General features: G+C 37.1%; 3 protein-coding genes across 3 annotated transcripts; 1 reads left to right on the top strand and 2 right to left on the bottom strand.

The window, feature by feature from the left end:
• Positions 1–2,278: 2,278 nt before the first annotated feature.
• Positions 2,279–4,603, top strand: LOC132296103 (uncharacterized). Its single transcript, XM_059794345.1, has 4 exons — positions 2,279–2,892; positions 3,948–4,056; positions 4,142–4,462; positions 4,550–4,603. Exons 1-4 carry the CDS (start codon positions 2,306–2,308, stop codon positions 4,601–4,603), a joined length of 1,071 nt encoding a protein of 356 aa, XP_059650328.1. The 5' UTR covers positions 2,279–2,305.
• On the bottom strand, positions 4,353–7,877 carry LOC132294747 (putative pentatricopeptide repeat-containing protein At1g68930). Its single transcript, XM_059792716.1, has 2 exons — positions 4,896–7,877; positions 4,353–4,504 (listed from the first exon to the last, which is right to left on the bottom strand). The coding sequence occupies exon 1, from the start codon at positions 7,680–7,682 to the stop codon at positions 5,451–5,453; it is 2,232 nt and encodes a 743-aa protein (XP_059648699.1). The 5' UTR covers positions 7,683–7,877; the 3' UTR covers positions 4,353–4,504; positions 4,896–5,450.
• Positions 7,878–9,565: 1,688 nt separating this feature from the next.
• Positions 9,566–19,276, bottom strand: LOC132294746 (transcription factor bHLH49). The gene is made up of 8 exons (XM_059792714.1): positions 17,317–19,276; positions 16,996–17,226; positions 16,847–16,912; positions 16,684–16,752; positions 16,165–16,236; positions 15,855–16,058; positions 10,224–10,311; positions 9,566–10,131 (listed from the first exon to the last, which is right to left on the bottom strand). Exons 1-8 carry the CDS (start codon positions 18,250–18,252, stop codon positions 10,094–10,096), a joined length of 1,704 nt encoding a protein of 567 aa, XP_059648697.1. The 5' UTR covers positions 18,253–19,276; the 3' UTR covers positions 9,566–10,093.
• Positions 19,277–19,283: the final 7 nt, after the last annotated feature.

Genomic DNA, 19,283 nt, shown 5'->3' with positions numbered 1-19,283 from the left:
GGCCAAAATTGAAAATGGAACACATTATTTCCCTCCAAATTCTATCTCACCTTAGATTCCACCCATCTGTATCAATGTTGAGCGTGCAGACCCTGAAAGGGCGTCAACGCCAAACGGGAATGACACAAAAACATATTTTTTAACTATTATTATTGTAGGGCCTTTTGGAATATACCTATAATTCACATTGGAGTACATGCAATTTCCTGTTGTTGTCTCACTTGTAAAGGACAATTATTATTGTAAAAATTTAAACGCAATTTTACCGGAAAATACTTGTTACAAAGATAAATTAGTTTTGATATATAACATAAATGCCCCAGTATAATGGTAACAGCTCTAGCTGTCTTGGAGTGTGCTCCTTTCAACGCCACACTGGGTTAGTAACGCTTCTAAAAGGTCCCTCCTCTCGTGAGAGAAGAGTCATGAACTCTCCTATTTTTTAACTTGGATGCATTAAATAATTTATTTGATTTCTCACACATTTTAAAAAACTGTTTGATCCGATAATTAAATAAGGAAAGCTCATAAGAGAGACCTCTTAGGAGCATTTTATATATCAAATATAACAACTATATTATAATCTGGATTTTTTGTTGATCAAACAAGAACACACAACTTTGATTTGTTTACACTTTTACTTAGTCTGCCAAAATAGTCGGCACCACCAAGTCCAATTTCTGGAAGTCATTCACACTAAAAATATTTCACGAGCTTGGCCGGCAATGGTGACATAACCTTTGCTACAGCCTCAAGCAATCACATACACCTGTAAAAAAGAATTTAATAAACAATTTCAACTATGCATCTAAAACCCTATTTTCAATAAACAATCCATGTACACCTGCACTCTCACCTTTCATTGTTGTGGGAACAGAACAATGTCTTATAACTTCTCCTCCTGTTTCTTCATGGCATCTTCTTGAAAAATGTCCCTACAACTTGTCCACTCACTGTTTGTAGCTCTTGTATTTTCTGCATCCTCCGATCTCCCGATACCGATTTAGTTTAGTTTAATTCAACATGGCCATGAAAGGACTTTCATAACAAATAATATCATTCGGGTTATTTAAAAACTAGCAAGACTCCTCTTCCAATATTCCTTTGCCTGACGTATACACGGTGATTGATCAGTGTATGTTCTGCCTACACGGGGTGTGAGGAGAATAGATTAGAGATAAATTTTAACCTTTTGACTATGTTTTGCACGAAATGACTAATTTCAAACTCGTACAATGTTTTATGAATATCTATGGTTGTTTTGTTTCGTATCTTGTTTGGTTTGCCAAAGCTGATCCAAATATCAGTTCAGCAATTTATTATTATTATTTTTCATTTTCTTAAGGGAAGATGGGAAAAATATCTTTGGAAGTTGGTAGCATTATCTTACTATTACATAACACGCGGGATGTTTTAATTGGTCTTGGTTGAACCCTTCAACAAAGCAATGGAATAATTTATAAAGAGAATTTTAAATTCAGTTTATTCAGATTCATGAAAGGATTGAACCAATTTGTGACATCATTGATGTTATCGAATGAATATAGATGTATTTTTGTTTTCATGCAGTCGAGACCTTTTTATATGGTAGGATTACTTGGGTTCTTTGATGAAGGTGGTTTTATAACCAGTACTGAGTTTCAGCAACAAGAGTTCATTCACTTTTGAACAGTATCGGCTTTACAAGAAGATGGCTTCGTTTTCAATGGAGGATTTTGTTGGGAATGGATCTCTTAAAGAATTGCTTCCAAAGCTATTAGAAGAAGGGTGGGATAATGTACCGACCTTGAAGATTATGAATTCGGAGGATATGAATGCAATCAACATGACTCAGGAACAGAAGGTTGGTTTACTATCTAATCAGATTTTAAATATTTTATGAAAACCAGTAATCTAGCAATGATTCTCCACTTCTTTGGGTTAGGCTCCCTGATGTGAATTAATGTTTTCAATCAGCATCGCTTTGATGAAACCATTTTCAGAAATACTTATTAGAGGAAATTTTCTGAGCAGTCTTCCCAGAAAAAAGGAATGATTCAAGAAATAAGCAATCTTATTCATGTTTGTTGATGTGTTCCCTTGACAATAAATTTAGGCCTGCCATATCATAAAGATGAATCCTAATTTATATGTTTCGCCTTAGACCTGGTGCTGATAATAAATGTTTTTACCAAACCGATTCTATATTTTTATCATATTCCTGAACATTTAAATTCATCATAACCAATTTGTCCCTAAAGGTTTTTCTTTTATTTTACTCTAGGATGCACTTGAAATAAGGTCATACCTGCATGAACGCGCTTTGATGCAATATGGAGATAGTCTGGAGGCCTCCAGGAAATGTCTGCCTGAGCTTCTTGGTTTAAGCATGCCAGATCTTTCTTCTCAGTTCGGCATGAAGAGGGGCCACATCGCCCGTTTCATGGACAGAACCAGTTCATGTGCAGATCCTTTGCCAGCATCATATGCTCTCCCTGCAAGGAGAGTGACCTCCATACCTTCAAGAAACAAAAGCATGTTCAGGAGAGAGCTTGTTTCTGTCGACTCACGAAAAATGCACTCTCTGTTGAAATCTCCTGCAACGAGCGGTAAAAATTATGATGTATCAATTGAGCAATCCATGGCTGAATTTAAGATCAAAGATGGACATAGCTTTAAGGGGATCGTGGCTGCAGCACCTGCAGAGCCTAGGGCATGTGGTTGTGTACAGCCTCCTCCAATAGTTGAAAATGTTGCTCCACACTCTGCTATTGAGAACATCTCAATCGAGAAACTAACTCCAGAGTACAAGATTGGGATGGAGCGTTTGTTGAAAACGAAGACACCGCCAATGAAGGCTTCGGAATTATGGCGTGATAAACCAGTTGTGCTCCTCTGCATCCGACGCCCTGGGTAAACTTTTATATATATTTTACATCTTTTTTTTTTTTTTTAAGTAAGATTTCACTCAAAGTGGAGCACAACCCAAGAACAAAAAAAGCATCTAGTAGAGATAAACATCTTGATATGACCTTATTATGTTAATCTACTTCTCTGGAGAACTTGCATTTTCTGGGAGAAAAGCCAGAGGTCTCATGGACTTCTGTGTTCCTGAGAGTGTATATTTAAAATATTCAACATAAATATAAGTTTTGGAGATGGCATGAAATCGTTAGGAAATATTAAATTAGGTACCTAAATAAGGCATAACCACATTCAGAATTACTTTCTGGTTTTCACGTGTTGGTAACTAAATGAAAGTAAGAACCGTAGTTTCTTCAGCTGTTGTTGAATTACTTTCAACAGCCTTTATTTTGTATGAATGTGGTCGGCCACTTGAATTCTCTTTTTTCATTCTCTTCTATTCCATGTCATGTCTCATTTGATTAACGAGTCTAATATTGGTAACTGAAGTTGGTTTGTTCAACTCTCTCTTGGAGTTATCTTACAGTCTTTATATGTGTTCCATCTCTTCTTTTAGATAAAAAATAATCAATTTTCTTTTTCTTTTTCTTTTTCTTTTTCTTTTTTTTCTGTTCGTGCCGCTCTTAATGTTATTAGATGTTCTTGTCTTTTAAAAAAAAAATGTATTTGCAATAACTAAATCACATGCCTTTGTGAATTCTAAGAGTGCTTATTGAAGTAATTTCTTAGCATCAAATTTATCAATTAGTTGATTACATTACTAACCAAGCAGATATTAAATATTGTTACAACTATAAAATGTCTCACCCAGCACCTGTTGGCTTAAGTGGTATCCCTCAAATAACAGTTTTTTTTTCGCTTCCCTCAAGTCACAGTAATGCATGGTGTACTTACCAAAAATCTGAGTTCCACTCAGCCCGTTAGGAGAAAAACAGTTTTAGTGAGATCTAACATCCCATATCACATAGATGTATTTTTCCATTACAGGAAATATGGAATCAATCTAACTATATTGTATCCACTATATGTGAATGGAAAATCAGGTGCATAATGTGCAGAGCAGAAGCCCACAAACTCTATGCAAAAAAACCCATTTTTGATGCGCTCGGAATTCAGTTAGTGGCAGTTCTTCATGAGCACATAGAGTCAGAGGTAGTTTGCTATCTCTTTTTTTTTTTTTAACTTCTTGCTCTTTTGATCTACTCATGTTGTTTAAATTGTTATTTTATGGTTCCAGATAAAAGATTTCTGGCCCCGATATTGGGGTGGTGTCGTAGTCTATGACAGGGGCATGGAATTTTTCAAAGCTCTTGGTGGAGGAGAGCTGCTCAAGGACAAATTCATATCAGGATTTCTTTTCAATCCTCGAGCTATTGCAAATTATAAACGTGCAAAAGCCATGGGAGTGAAGCAAAACTTCAAGGGGGAAGGTGAAATAAAAGGTGGACTCTTCATAGTTGGCAGAGGAAAGAGTGGAATTGCCTACCAGTTTATAGAGAGAAATTTCGGAGACTGGGCACCTCTTGCTGAAGTCCTTGAGATCTGCACACGGTTGCAGGTAATTCTCGTAGGCTCTCCAGTTCTGTACCCGGCTTCTCTCCTGTAAATTTTTTATTTTTAATTAGCTTTTCTTTGTCTTATGCAGAACCAACAGCAAGGTCAGCAGTCATCTATCAAAACATCAGCAGAATATGATTAAATTTATTTTTGTTCTTCTATCGTCTTTTACTCTTCAAATTTCAGTAATTTAAATTCCTTGTGATTCAAGCTTATAGTAGTACTACTTGTGTAATTCTTTCGTTGTATTGACAAGAATATTTGTTTCTTCTACATGTTTGTAAGATAAGTTTGAATACTAAGTTTTGATTAAAATTTATGTAACTCAGCATACAGGTTTCCCAATGAAAAGTAAGTCTACCTGATATAAATGCCCAATAAAGAAAAATGAAATAATGAAATTGTGCTTTATGTAAAAATACAAGGTATCTCACCTAGTGTACATTATGCTCTAGTGTACCATAAACTCGAACAAGACACCAGGTCCCCCAAATACTAAGTGTATTGATCATCTGGAGTTGAAAAGGCAGCATTTTGCAGATCCAACAGAAAGGGGTACCTCATCTCTGTTGTTTATGCATCAGAACTGGAAGGTTTCAGGAATCAGAATTCTTACCTTGTCAGCTATGGCCCATCGAAACCTTATCTGTTAAATTCTTCATTTTTAAGCACACATCGACGAATTTGCTCATAGCTTCTCCCTTTAAAGTGCACTTGTTTGTTGGATATGTCCAACAAGTTATACTGTACTGTATTGTATATTCCCAGAGATCATTACTGAATTGTGTTTTAATCTCACAAGATTGCTCATCTCGACTGTTGTACCAAAATTAAACCCTGGTGCTCTATGAGAAATCTATCCAAATTCTCAAGTGAATAGGATTGATATATTTCCTTATGCACACATTTCATGGCTTTCTATCATTTATCTTATGCATTCTAAGGTTTTAATACCCTCTGCAAGAGCTTTGAGCACCGACCAATCTGCATTACCAGAAATCTCCACAGGAACATGTTCCATCTTTAAACAAATGGAACCGAACAGAGTCTCGTACAAGAATCTCTCTGTGGGTGATCTTAGAAATGAATTTAGTTGCATTGTGGCAATCTCCACATACCCTGAGGTTTTTGACCACTCGTATGGGCTGGCCAGGAGGAATAAAAATCAAGCCGAATGTAATAGCAAGCCTCTCACTGTGGTGGTTAAGCATCTTTATCTTCTCTGATTCGTCAACGTCATGCAGAACAGAACTCATATCAGGCACATATCCCTCCTCAATCATCTTGCAGTTCAATTTCTCAAGCTCAGCATAAATCTTATCTGAATATGGGCTTGACCTGTCGTCAGCTGAAAAAATGTGTACTCTATTTTTATATTTAATCCAACTACATCCCGGTTCCTTTCTTACGCCTTTATCTCTCATTCCTCTTCTTAATTTAGCCACTTCATCCCACTTCCCTTTAGCAGCATACATGCTTGAGAGCAAAATATAGCTTGCAGGGTTCCCGGGCTCTAGTTCTAGCAGAGACTTTGCTGCCCATGTCCCCATTTCCATATTACCTTGAACTCTACATGAACTCAGCAAGGTAGCCCAACCAATCGCATCAGGACGGCAAGGCATCTTATCTATGAAACTTTTTGCTTCTTCTAACCTCCCAGCTCGGCTGAAAAGATCAATCATACAAGTGTAGTGATCTTGAATTGGAACAATTCCATGTTCTTTTACCATTGATTCAAAATACTGACGTCCTTTCTCTACCAGTCCCGCTCTGCTGCAAGCTGAAAGAACCCCAATAAAAGTAACTCCATCAGGTTGCAGACCATGGGCCAACATTTTCTCAAACAACGCAATTGTCTCATTCGCTTTTCCAAACTGAGCATACCCTGAAACCAATGCAGTCCACGAGACTTCGTCCCTAAAGTTCAACTCCTTGAACAACTGATGCGACTCTTCTATGCTTCCACATTTACCATACAACGTTATAAGTGCATTAGAAACAGTAATAAAGGAAATCAAGCCTGAAACCAGTGCTTTGCCATGAAATTGGGCACCCTCTTCTAAGCTTGCCAAATTTGCACATGAGCTAATAACACTTCCAAGAGTAAAATCATCTGGATCAATCCCATTCCTCTGCATCTCGCAAAAGATCCGAACAGCTTCTTCACTGTACCCATTCTGACCATAGCCCACTACCATTGCAGTCCAAGATACAATATTTTTGTGGCTCATTCTCTTAAAAACTGTTTCTGCGTATTTTATGCTTCTACACTTGGAATACATGTCAACAAGGGCACTACCCACAAAGACATTATCAAGGTGGTCAGTCCTAATTATAAAAGCATGGATCTGCTTGCCTTCCTTCAAGGCCAGAAGACCCCCACAAGCAGTCAAGATACTACCAAAAGTAAACTGATCGATCGCCAATCCTTCCAACCTCATTTCCCTAAATGTATCAACTGCTTCTCTCTCTAGTCCATTCTGGGTAAGTCCCGTAATCATTATTGTCCATGAGATTGAATCTTTTTCGGGCATACAACGAAACAAATGCTCTGAATCTTCAATCATTCCACACCTCAAAAGACCCGTGATCATTGTATTATACATAACCAAGTTCCTCTCGGGCAATATGTCAAAAACCCGTTTTGCGTCATAAATTAACCCTGCTTTTGAGTACATATCCACCAAAGGACTACCCACGAAAACATATGACTCGAAACCAAATCTCACTATCTGTCCATGAATTTGCCTACCCAATCCGATACAACCCTGATTGGATGAGATTATGAGCATTGTCGAAAATGTAATCCGATTCAAATTAGTGGGTCCATCTTTCAACATCAACTTATAAAACTTCATCGACTCATCAAGCGATCCATGACTTGCATAACCCGAAATAACAGAATTCCAAGAAACCCCATCTCGACTTGGCATTCGACCAAAAATATTTTTCATTTCAGAGAGCCACCCAGACTTCGAGTAAGCCGAAAGAATGGTGTTCCATGAGAAGAGGTTTGGTTGAGGAATTTGATCGAACACTCGGCGGGCATAGTTTAGATTGCCTAATTTGTGATAAGTGCTGATGAGATTGTTCAAGAGAAAAGTTTCTGGGTCTATTACGGTTTTGACTATGAGGCAATGTAGCTTCTTTGCTTGTATTTGGTTATGTGTTTCGCAGCAGAGCTTGAGTAATGGACAGTAGTAGTTAGAAGCAGAAGACATTATCTTAAACCTACAATTTGGCGGGGGATTGAAACTATGCCTAATAAAAAGAATCCGCTATGCGACTCAAGGTCACGTGAACTGTCACGCGCCATTAGACAATACCACGGACCATACTTTAAATTAGGGGGTGTGAACTACGTTAAACTCTCTTTTTCTATTTATGTTTTACATTAAATTTTCCTTTTCAAAATTTTTTTTTGCTAAAAAACCCGCTCAACTATCCAAAGCCAAAGACTTAGCAAACAGACATTAGCTTAAAGAGAAATGAAATAAAAATTGATTTAAATACTCATTACGCCTATTTAAAAATTTACTTTGTGGTTGCGTCTTGATATTTTTTATTAAATAAACATCATTTATAAAATTTAACACTTATATTATATGTTAACATTTTACTAGAGTGTCAAGTTCACGCTAGTCACATGGAAGGAATATATTTTTGTATAGAAAAAAACTATTTTGAAAAAAAAAAAAAAAAAATGTAAGCATAAATAATATATTAAAAAAAAAATTAGGCATTATTTCTCGTACAGTCCCTTTAACAAATCTGTATAAAATGAAAATTAATAAAAACCAAATAAATGAATGCACAATATAATTCTCAAATATATATATATAGCAAATAAAAAGAAAAAAAAGAAAAAGAAAAGCCCAAATTTATATAGGTATGAAGGCTAGATGAAATGGAAATACAGTAAAAATAATATATAATGGTGCATATTATATATACGATTATATAATGATAAATATTATATATAATATTATAATGATATATATATATATATATATATATATATATATGATGGGTAAATAAAAGGAGTTGAGCAATAAGAAGAGTATTTGATGTTGTGATAATGGAGTAGAAATGATACATATGTGGGGGTATATTAAAAAAGGTACAAGGGTATTTTTGTCTAAAAAATATATAAGAAAATTCAATGTCCAAATAGCTCCCTTTCAGCTAACTTTCGTCAGTTAAATCACCCACATCGGATAGTTGAGGGAAATTTTTTTGCAAAAAAAATAAAATAGGAAGGTTTAGTGCATAAGGCAGATAGAAAAGGGAGATTTAATGTAAAATGCAAATAGAAAATGAAGGTCCCTTTCAACTATTGGTTGCGTTTGGGGGGAGTAATGGACCAGTTCCTTGAAATTAAAAAGGTTTAGTTCAATAAAATCAAGGCTGAATTTGATATTTTCAAACATAACTCATCGAAAATTAAAAAATTATTGGTGATGTTTGATCCAGTAGAAATGAAATCAGAAATTTAATGATATTGAATCAATTTGTGATGAGGGACACTTTCATCAAATTGAATTAAGGGCGATATTAGAAAGGATTGGTCGACAAAATATGAAACATAGATTAAACATTGATATGCATTCTTGTTACCACGAGATGCATTGATAGTTGCATTTCATTTGAATGTAATTTACATTAAATGGAGTGCATTTATAGCCTCCTTTTGTAATATTTTTTATATATTAAAATGGGTAGAAAAATAAAAAATAAAAAATCTTTAGAAGGATTCAGGATGACTTGAGAGTTGGAGCAAATATAGTGAAATAATTTTTTCCTACATTTATTTTTTAAATTTTCTTTTTCTTCTCTTATGAAGACAAACAGCCAGATATCCATCATTTGATTCCATTCCTCAGCTTATCTTTGAACGAAGGACAAAAAGAGAGAAAGAAAAACCTACTAAATCCCACAATGATACCATTTGACAGTTTACAGCACCACCAAACAGGCACCAAGGCATTGCAACTTCCTTGTTCATTAATAATTTGTTATTTAGTTTTTCAGTCGCCATATATCATTTAGATGATAAAGACCAAGAAAATAGATATAGCAGTCGCCATATATCATTCAGATGATAAAGACCAAGAAAATAGATATAGCATATACAGCAAAGACTAGCACATCATCATAATCCAAAAGTAGTTTAAAAGAAAAAGGAATAACATTTCTTTGTCATTCAGTCAATATATGATTTGGGTAAATACAGCTTAAATCCCACCCAAACTAAGCATCACCTTGGTTCAGCTGCAATTTTCCTGTAAATCCCACCCAGCCTGATGCATACAAGACTGCAATCAAACACTCCATTCCAGATCTCTGGCAACTCACTTCTGGTTTTTTGTCGTGTAATATACACCGTGATCGACAAATCCTCCTCCCATGAGCTATGAATTCTCACATTTCTGACAAAATAAGAGGCCACTGCTGCATTAAGTGTGCAAGAAACTTCACAGCTTGTGTACCGGATCAGAGAGCTTTTTAAGTAGGAGCATTGCAATAGCATACTATATTGGCAGAAATAACTGGAAATGAAATCTTATGAGCTTTATTATCCCATAAGATAGTGGTACAAGGAGCTAGAGCATAAAAAAGCCTAGGACAACAATCAAAGTTCGACTTTCATGTTGCCTGGTGGTAGAGATCCTGGAAATGGAGAAAAAAATTAAGAGGTTAAGCTTAAAAATCCGTTGCTGTTTCAGAGGAGAGGTTATATGGAAAATTTTAACGAGTTATACCGTTTAAATCCTGGCTATCGAGGGGAGCACTGGAATTGAAGCTCATCTGGACAACATGGTTGAGCTCATCCTCCCACGCATTGGGTACCTGTGGATAAAGACATCAGATTGAAGCATACTTGTGTCGCCTGCTGACTCAAGCAGATATCGAAATCATTAACTTTTCATCATAGAAGGAAAATGCATGGCCTGGCCCATTGAACCTGCGTGGCGAACACTGAATTTTTGAGCGAAAGGCCAATTTTATGATCCCCTTGGACGCATAGTTTCCAAGAAGGGCTTCTCCAGAGATCTCATGTACCAGATATCAGTGCTGGACAATCATGTGCCTCAAAAACTTAAACCATAAGGAATGACCAAATAATTTGTACCAAATATCACATCCTTAGGCAGACAGAACTCCACAGGAATGGAGTGCAACAGATGAACGGAAAGGTATACGAATTTGAAGTAAATAGTAAATAATATAGGAACCTGAGTATCTACTCGCTGTGTCTTTCGGCCTTGGCTATTAATTCAATTCTTCATCTCAGAAGAAAAAGAATTTTTGTAATTGTGGTTGCTGAATTAAGTCATGATTTCAAACCAGATTTTATTTTGTTTCAGGTTTATTGGTTTGTCATATTCTGGAAGAAGTTGTAATGTGACCCTATTTACTCATCCACCATTCTTTTTTCCATGAACTTCTGGAACAGTCTGGATCTTGGATAAGTTACCCATTTATTTTTCCTGGAACCAATTCCATAGCAGCTGAGAAAGGTGAGATTTTAGCATAAGAAAACCTGTTCTGTTAGGCAATTTCATTTCCATATCTTTGTTCTATAAAGTGTTATGTGGGGTAAAAAGAAGGAACTGAACTAAAGCACCACCTAATATGTCTCGAACTAAGCACGAACAATGGTGGAAAGTGAAGAATTCTAAAACTGTACCATTGATAATAATTCCTGTGGTTACGAAGGTCGACATTCCAGTCAAGAGACTTCTACCAAGAAAGAGATTCGGTCACTTTTGGGATGCTTTAAAATTCTATAGGAAAGCTTGTCCCACTCCAACACTGCTTAGGTGAATAAATTCAGAGAGATTTATGTAGTGGAATGTGTTCGGGCCAAATTGTGGAACCACTACGCATGTTATGGGCTAGGTTAACAAACATGCAAACACCAACACCCAGTGCCATGCCACACACTCACGCGGAGCTGGCATCTGTTCCGCACTTCTTTTTTTTTGTAATAAAGATTAAATATCTGTTTTGGTCTGCAACCTTAATGGACTTCCAACCTCATCCATTGGCCCTTTACGGCTTTACCAATTACCCTTGGGCTTCTGTTATTCTCCATTCCGCACCCACATAAGTGCTAGCTGTTTGGCTAGCACTATCAGCTTATTAGGACCTTCAACGATCATTCTATCCATGTTCCTATAAATTGGGCCACTATGCAGCCCTCTCAAGATAGAATACAAGCTTCATTCTTTCTCTCTCAGTCTACATCTCTATCTCAATTTCTGTTCCTGGAGTGCTTTTCAATGATCTTTCAAGAATTTAGGCCATCTTGTGGATCATTCTTCTAAGTGCAGGATTGTGGACAAGATCACTTATAAAGTCAGACTTTCATGCTTCAGCAGATAAGTTTCTTTCACACATTCTTATTTAAGATTTATATGAGCTTTAATACTAATCAAAAAAAAAGATTTATATGAGCTTTAATACTTATCAAAAAAAAAGATTTATATGAGCTTTAAATTTACTGTTCTATCTATAATTATACAATCAAGCACCGTCTGATTTTCCAAGAGAATTGTCCTGAGAATGGACCTTCAGGCAATATAAATTTATGAGAATGGAAAACTAATGCTTATTACCTTATAAAGAAGACAATAAATGATGAGAACAAAGCAATGCAATTTTATATGAAACTACGCCGTGAATACGAGGCTGTTCAGGCTAAAAATTTTGAACCCTGGAACGTCTGCAGTTACACTTTCCAGAAATTCTTTGGGTAGAAGACAAGAAATGCAAACAGGATAACTTGAAGGAAGGAAAGATGTTCAGTCAATCTCTATTGAATAACATAGTTGGAGAAGAACGTCACAGAAGAATCCTTCCAAGAGACAGTTTTGATTGCAAGAACTTCAGGCATTAGTATTAATGTCTTTTGTCACTTTTATTACTTATCGAAGAAGCCGAGCTACAAGAAAAATTCCCGCCACTACCATAGTAGCAGCATGTAAAAGAGCCAGAATAGGAATAGGCCCTTCCATGGCATCAGGTAACCAATACGTGAAGGGGGAATTGTGCAAATTTAGCAACTGCACTGGCAAATAATAAGAACAGCACACACAGCCTGAGGGGGTCAAAGACCAAGAAGTAAGTTTCTTATACCAGAGAATTATTCTTATGACTATATCCAATCTCGTGGTCCTTGCGGAAAGGAAAAAGAATTTCATGCACTTCCTTTCGAAGGAAGGAGTAGGGAAATCCTATTACGACTGTGGTGAACTTTTGCAGAAGGGAAGCAAAAACTTCAACCACAATAGATACGACTGTTTTTACCAAATTGCTAGTGCCTCATGTCACATCAGACTGAGATGAAGTTGGATGTTGCTCTATCTACTAGCTCAGACTCTATAGGAAGTCGAGCAGCACTGACCTCTGAAGAACTTCTACCCTTGGCACAAAGCTCTATAACCCTAGCTTCCTAACACTGATCTCTGAAGAACTTCTACACTTGACATAGAGCTCTATAATATTGGTTTCCTCGGCAGTCTCTGAAAATAGCTTGCCAGATATCCAAGGATATTCAATCACAATGAACATCTCGTCATATCCATTGTCTTCCGTCCACAGCCTTGAAAGGTAAATCTCCATACTTTCATTGCTTCATATTTTCCTCATTATTCAGATTTACATGTCTTGGTTGTGTTTGCTTTAATATTCTTCCAGCACATGAAAGAACAAATCTCCCTAAACATGCTACCACTTGTGCTTTTGTGGAATATAGTTCTGATTGAAAGGGGTTTTATAGTTACAATTCTAGTATTTGTTTCATGAGTCTCTGTTCCTGTTATCTTTTGTTAAAGTATCTAGTAGTGTACCTCTGTTGCTAAATTTCCATACTAATCTCTTCCTCTCTTTACTCGATTTTTCAGATGTTCTTGTTTTTTATTCCCTTATTTTTATTGAGACTAATACTTCCACTTCTAGTAGTACAGCAAATCGGTTATTGGTCTATCAACAATGAAACAAACAATATCTGCCTACAACTTCGCCCATTTGCCAATCAGAGCAAGGTCAGTCTTCTCTTTGATATGTAAGCTCTCCTATTCATTCATCCACTTTAGTTGATCCAGCTTCTTTTGATGAAACTATTCCTTTGAGATGATCCAGTTGTATCATTCAATTTATTCTTCCTCCTGACCATCCTAGCATTCTTGCACATCACTCATTGTTTACTTCCTTGGACTCGATTGAAATTCCAACTTCTTAGTTCTTACCATCAAAAAGCTATTTTCCTTGTTGGGAAGAAGCTATACATGCAGAGATAAGCTCCTTAGTGGATGACGCATAGGATCTTGCACCCTTGTCCTCATAAACACTTCCTTAGTTGGACCAATGGGCCAGTGGCCTAGCGGTACCAGGCCCCTACTTCCCAAAGGGAGGTCAGGGGTTCGAGCCTCGGTGGAGACGTGTGTGAGTACCACCAACTAGGAAAAAAACACTTCCATAGTTGGCAATAAGTGGATCCTTCCCGTAAAACCAAAATTTGATGGTAGTATCAACAGATACAAAGCAAAATAAGATTAGCATCTCGCTAACAAAAATGAGATCTAACAAGATCGGCTTTCCAAGATTTAGAATTCTGATCAATCAAATCAGATAAGCTTGCATGCCTCTAATCATACTTTGGTAGACGAAAGCGCAGAAGTGGAATGGGCGGAGCCCTGGAGTACCGGGTTACCTGACTGGCCCCTCGATTCATTTGAAGCTGGAGAGTGACCAGAGGATGCGGTTTCGAAGGCTTTAAGAGGTAAGAAGTGAAGCGAATAAACTGACTTTCTTGATGCTTTTCATAGCCTAATTTTGATTATTCTGATCTTCATTCCAAGGATATTACGTAAGAGAAACGATACAGAATTCCCAAATCCATTTTGTTGTCCAGCTATACACAATTAGAAGTAAAGAGAGAGATAGAATGGAATGAAGAATTTGAGCTTTCGTGCTTTGCTTGCCAAGAATCAAAACTGACCCAGGGCAAGAACAAGCAACCTCACTTCAAGTGAGAGGGATTACTCCATTAGCAACCTCTTCTTCAGTTGGATGACTTTAAGGCCGATGTGCAAGACCCATTAGAAGAAGTTAATCTGAGTCTTTTAAGATGAAAAATTTAGGGCCATAATGATCTGGGTGTTGACAAGTTAAAAGCAACTACTTTATCAGTCTTTTAAGATGAAAAATTTAGGGCCATTGATGTACTTTCTTGGTTTGAAAATTCATGATACCTCTTGCTGGTATACAGTAAATGACGACACATGCATTAATACCCTATAAGTGAATATTAGATTCAAAAGAGATAATGGTGAGAGGTTTCCTGATCCATCTTATTACCATCAGCTTGTAGGTCGTCTCCTCCAGCTAAACATGGCTCTGCTGACCGTATCTTATGCATTGTTAGTTGGTGTGTGTTTTGGAGGCTCCCCCTTTTTGGTAGGCAAGATACACCACACTGTTTTCAGTCCTCAACTGAAGCAAAATATGTAACAATGCTTCCATCTTGTAATGAGATCAGTCGGCTCAGGGCATTTTATGAGACCTAAGTGTGCCGATCCTGACTCCAACACCTCTATATGGTGATAATTTACGTACTATTTGTATTGCATCAACTCCCATCGTCCATGAGTGTGTGAAGCACATATAAGTTTGAGCCAATTATTTAGATGGTAACATTATACTTCCTCATGTTGCCTCTCAAAAACAACTTGCTGTAAGTTATGAAGGAAATGTATTGTGCTTGAAATGAATACCTAGTTCACAAACTGATGCCATTTGCTCAGCCTTAGTTTGAGGGGAAGCGAAAAAACATGTTGTAAATTGTAACACATCATTGTACAGTACATTATTGTATTTTATGACTTAAGAATAAAGAGGACAGCGTTCTTGGTTGGCTGTCTAAGATAGAACAGACACCCATTACGATATCTGGTGCTTCATCTACACTATTGCACAAGCTCTGTGTAGATTTATTATGGGGATCTGATACTCCACTTGCTAATACACAGAAATTCTAATGGTTAATCAATCATCAACTCAGTTAATTTTCCAAAAAAAAAAAAAATGTGTATATATATATATAAATTGAAAAAATCAAGTGTGTACTATCAAATTAGTATCACATACAAGGGCACATCAGAAGTTTGAGAACTGAAATCTACAAAACAAGGGTATAAGGAAAGAGAACTACAACAACTCTGGACAAAAAGACACCGGAGGATACCACCGGGAGTTAGCTACTTAGCTTGGTGGAATCTCCTGCCATCCATAGGGGAAGGTGCCAGGTTTGTGCTTGTTTGAACATAGGTTATATTTATTGCTCTCATAATATAAATTAAAAAGAAAAACAATACAAGATAAGATACCTGAGGGGCAGACTCCTTGTATCCTCCACTCATGGCTGTCATTTGAGAATTAATGGCTCTCCGAAGTATGTCAGAAGAGTTTGCTACCCCAGGAAGACCTGCTTGGATCAATCCGTGTTGAGATGGATGCAGTGGAGGAAAGGGCATGCTCATATCTGGTAGAAGCCCCAGTGCAGATGATGGAGCAGCTCGTGATTGGAGGATCTGCAATGAAGAAGAACACATTTTTTTGGGTCAGGACACAGAGACACATGATGACATGTCAATTTGTGTTTTACTGTATAGTGGGTGTATATGTGTTTTCACTCACATCTTTTGCAAGGAGCCCTTCAATATTGAAGTCCAGCCGTGGATTCACTGTAGCAAGCTTCATAGACAGAAACTGAAGAGAGGGGGAGGGAGAGGGAGAGGGAGGGGGAGGAAAAAATGTGACATATATTAACAATTGGTCCTTCAAAGCACATAAAAATTAAAAAAACATAAGTAGCAACTATGGATAATGGATTTCTCCAAAACAATTTAAAATTAACATATAATGAGTTCTATAAATAAACAAAAAATAATAATTAAAAAAAAAACACTTCAAATAGTCACTTTTTTAAAAGATAATGCATTAATAATCTTCACTTAAAAAAAAAAAAAAACCTATTTTGTTGTTACATCCAAAGGACTCCTCAAAGCACAACATGAGGCAATTCATCTCTTAAAAAAATTGATAAAATTGAAGGTTCAATATTTTATAAACATATAAGACATAGAAAGGCAAAATCACATGACAAACAACAAAGGAGAATGAAAATAAAATGGAAACAAAACTTTACTAGCATACCTCAACTTGTCGCTGTAATGATTGTACATAGTTAATGATTTCATCTAGCATAACTGCCTTGCCTGTGACCTGAAATGACCAATTAATTTCATTAAAATCACTGTACTCTATTGATAATTCAATTTTATTGTACTCTCTAAGCCATTAATTCCAACAAACCAACCTTGCTGCAACCAGGCACAAGGTCCTGAAGAAACTTCATTCTTTCACTGATCTTTTCCCTTCTCACCTATCATCCAAATCAATTTTACTTCAATTAAATGATTTTTTTTTTCTTTGCAGAAACTGAAACCTTTCATTATTAAATCTTACTCTTTCTGCAAGACTGTGGCTGTTTGTTGCCTGGCCTCTTCGCGCTCTAACATGTATGTATTCTTCCTTTGGTGAATCCGAAGCTTGAGAACCCTGTTTACCATGTTTTCCATTAGGCTTATTGCTAGTTGAAGCTGGATTTAGATTTCCTTTCTGTTGAATTTCAGTGTCATCCTTTATAGCTTCACCAGGTAATTGTGGGGCTTCTTTGACTTGATCAAGCTCCATGTCCTACAACATAAGAACAACGATAACTGGTAAATGAAAATTAAAAGCAATTGCTACTGATCAAAGAAAAAACAACACTGAACAGGGTTATACCTGACCACTTCTTTTCCTTTTCTTTGAACCGAGTCCTTTAGTAGAAGAAGGTTCTCCACCTGTACCATCCAACACTGATGGGTCCTCTTGACCACCACCACCGCTAAATTCGGCTTCATCAGACTCGTTGCCAGACACACCAATACCTTGTTTTACTTCATCATGAGACCTCAAAAAGTTCTCACTCTTCCTCTCATTTTTGAGTGAACTCCCTTCAGTAGCTCCATGCTCAACAGACAAGGAACCACCTTTGAAAACTTCAGCCACGTTCACCTCATTCCTCTGGGACTGCCCACCAGATAAAGATTTCAATCCATTGCTTGCAAAAGCCTCTTGCGGCCGCTTCATAGCTGCCGAAACCCTAGAATAAGGACTCACAGGTTCAGGAAATGTGAAAGCGTTCATCACATCACTAAAATTCCCCCCACTGAAGCACGAGAACCTCGCTGCTCGCTCTATGAACCCTGAATCCGCCGGGAATTGAGATAAGCTATGAGGGAGCATCCCAGAAGCAGTTGGTAAAGACATGGCCCCTTTCAACATTGAATTTGGTGGAGTCCAACCCATATCAAGTGTTCTCTCAACTCCAATTCTGAAAGAGTCAAGATCTGCTTTTCCAATTCCCATTGTGTTTGAAGTGCTGGCATTGTTCTGGGTATTAACGTTACAATATCCTAAGTTTTGTGAACTGGTAGGGTGATCCCAAATGGTTGGGCAAAATGAGTCAACCATGTAGGTAGAGGAACTGGAAGAAGGCTCCATTAGATCTCCTCTACAAATTGCCATGGGATTGCCTGTGGGAACCAATCCCATCGACGTATTCACGAGATTGGCGGTGCCAAATCGCCAGTCTGAGGACATATTGGGTGAGTGATAGTCTATGGGTTCCCCATTCCTTTTTTCTGGCTCAAATTTCTCCTTCCCATCCATATCCATCTCTTTTTGACAAGAATAACAAAAGTTGCCAGATACAGATACCTCTCAATTGCAGTTGTCTATTGAACAATATGGATTTTGAAACTAAAAAATTGTCCCCACCCAAAAGCCCTAATTGTTCAATAGTCCCAATAAAATCAAAACCCAAAAGAAGGGATGGAGTATTAAATACTTCACAAACAAATTTTCAACAAAAGCTTGCACCAAAAAACACAAAGGGACTTGAAATTGCTAGTGCTAACAGGGAAATGTAAACAAAGAAACTATGTGATCCTGTTAAGCTTAGCAACAAAGAGAACTGTTGAGGAGTAAGAAATAATGGCCCACTTAAATTTATGAGCTGAATGTAATAAATTCTAAAGCACTGAAATTAAATTAAGTACCGGAATATGCACCATAGATCACACAAGTATATAGCCACTGAGTTTCTAGCAGCCCTCCCAAGTTATATAATGGAAACCCCAAATGTCAAAAAAACGCAAACCCAGTTCAATAAAGAGGTCAAGAAAGTGGCTAGAAGCAATTAATTAAGCAAAAGCATTGATTTCAGTATCATAAATACACATTCAAACCTGCAGTGGAAACCCTAGTCAGAGTAAAACAGACCCCTCAGCTCTGAAACAAAGAGAGAGAAAGAGAAAGGAGCTGGAGAGAGAGAGAGAGAGAGAGAGAGAGAGAGAACAACTAAAAGTGGGAGGAGAAAAAAATTGATTTCAGATTGTGGGCTACTTTTGGTACTCTGTCAAGCATTTTGAAAATTTCTACTCAAAGGGTATTTACTGAATTTGGTGGCTCTATGTTAGAACCCTCCTGGCTTTTAGCTCATCAACCAAACTGACATGTACTGTGTGCAATGTTTCATGCTCCCAGAGAAACCCTCTTTAAAACAAACCTTTAGAGAGAGAGAAACAACAATAGATCAGGAGCACGGTAGAGAGAGAAACAGTACAGTACACCAGAGAGCGGAAAGGAAATCGGCATTTGAAGGAAGTGAAAAAAGGAAGAGTAATTAACTTTCAAGAAATAAACAA

Source organism: Cornus florida, unplaced genomic scaffold (assembly GCF_030987335.1).
Source record: "Cornus florida cultivar Cherokee Brave unplaced genomic scaffold, ASM3098733v1 CherokeeBrave_3.0.0_Hap2_Chr02, whole genome shotgun sequence".
Taxonomy (NCBI): Eukaryota; Viridiplantae; Streptophyta; class Magnoliopsida; order Cornales; family Cornaceae; genus Cornus; species Cornus florida.
This window is presented reverse-complemented; position numbering and strand designations above follow the sequence as displayed.

What these genes read in the sequence shown, in the direction of transcription:
- LOC132294747 (XM_059792716.1), bottom strand. Translation starts at nt 7,682, where the DNA reads ATGTCTTCTGCTTCTAACTACTACTGTCCATTACTCAAGCTCTGCTGC.
- LOC132296103 (XM_059794345.1), top strand. Translation starts at nt 2,306, where the DNA reads ATGCAATATGGAGATAGTCTGGAGGCCTCCAGGAAATGTCTGCCTGAG. An exon ending in ATGAGCACATAGAGTCAGAG is followed by an intron (nt 4,057 to 4,141) that starts GTAGTTTGCTAT and finishes TTATGGTTCCAG; the next exon opens with ATAAAAGATTTCTGGCCCCG. An exon ending in AGATCTGCACACGGTTGCAG is followed by an intron (nt 4,463 to 4,549) that starts GTAATTCTCGTA and finishes TGTCTTATGCAG; the next exon opens with AACCAACAGCAAGGTCAGCA.
- LOC132294746 (XM_059792714.1), bottom strand. Translation starts at nt 18,252, where the DNA reads ATGGATATGGATGGGAAGGAGAAATTTGAGCCAGAAAAAAGGAATGGG. An exon ending in TTGTGCCTGGTTGCAGCAAG is followed by an intron (nt 16,753 to 16,846) that starts GTTGGTTTGTTG and finishes TGGTCATTTCAG; the next exon opens with GTCACAGGCAAGGCAGTTAT. An exon ending in ACAAGGAGTCTGCCCCTCAG is followed by an intron (nt 10,312 to 15,854) that starts GTATCTTATCTT and finishes CTTTATCCACAG; the next exon opens with GTACCCAATGCGTGGGAGGA.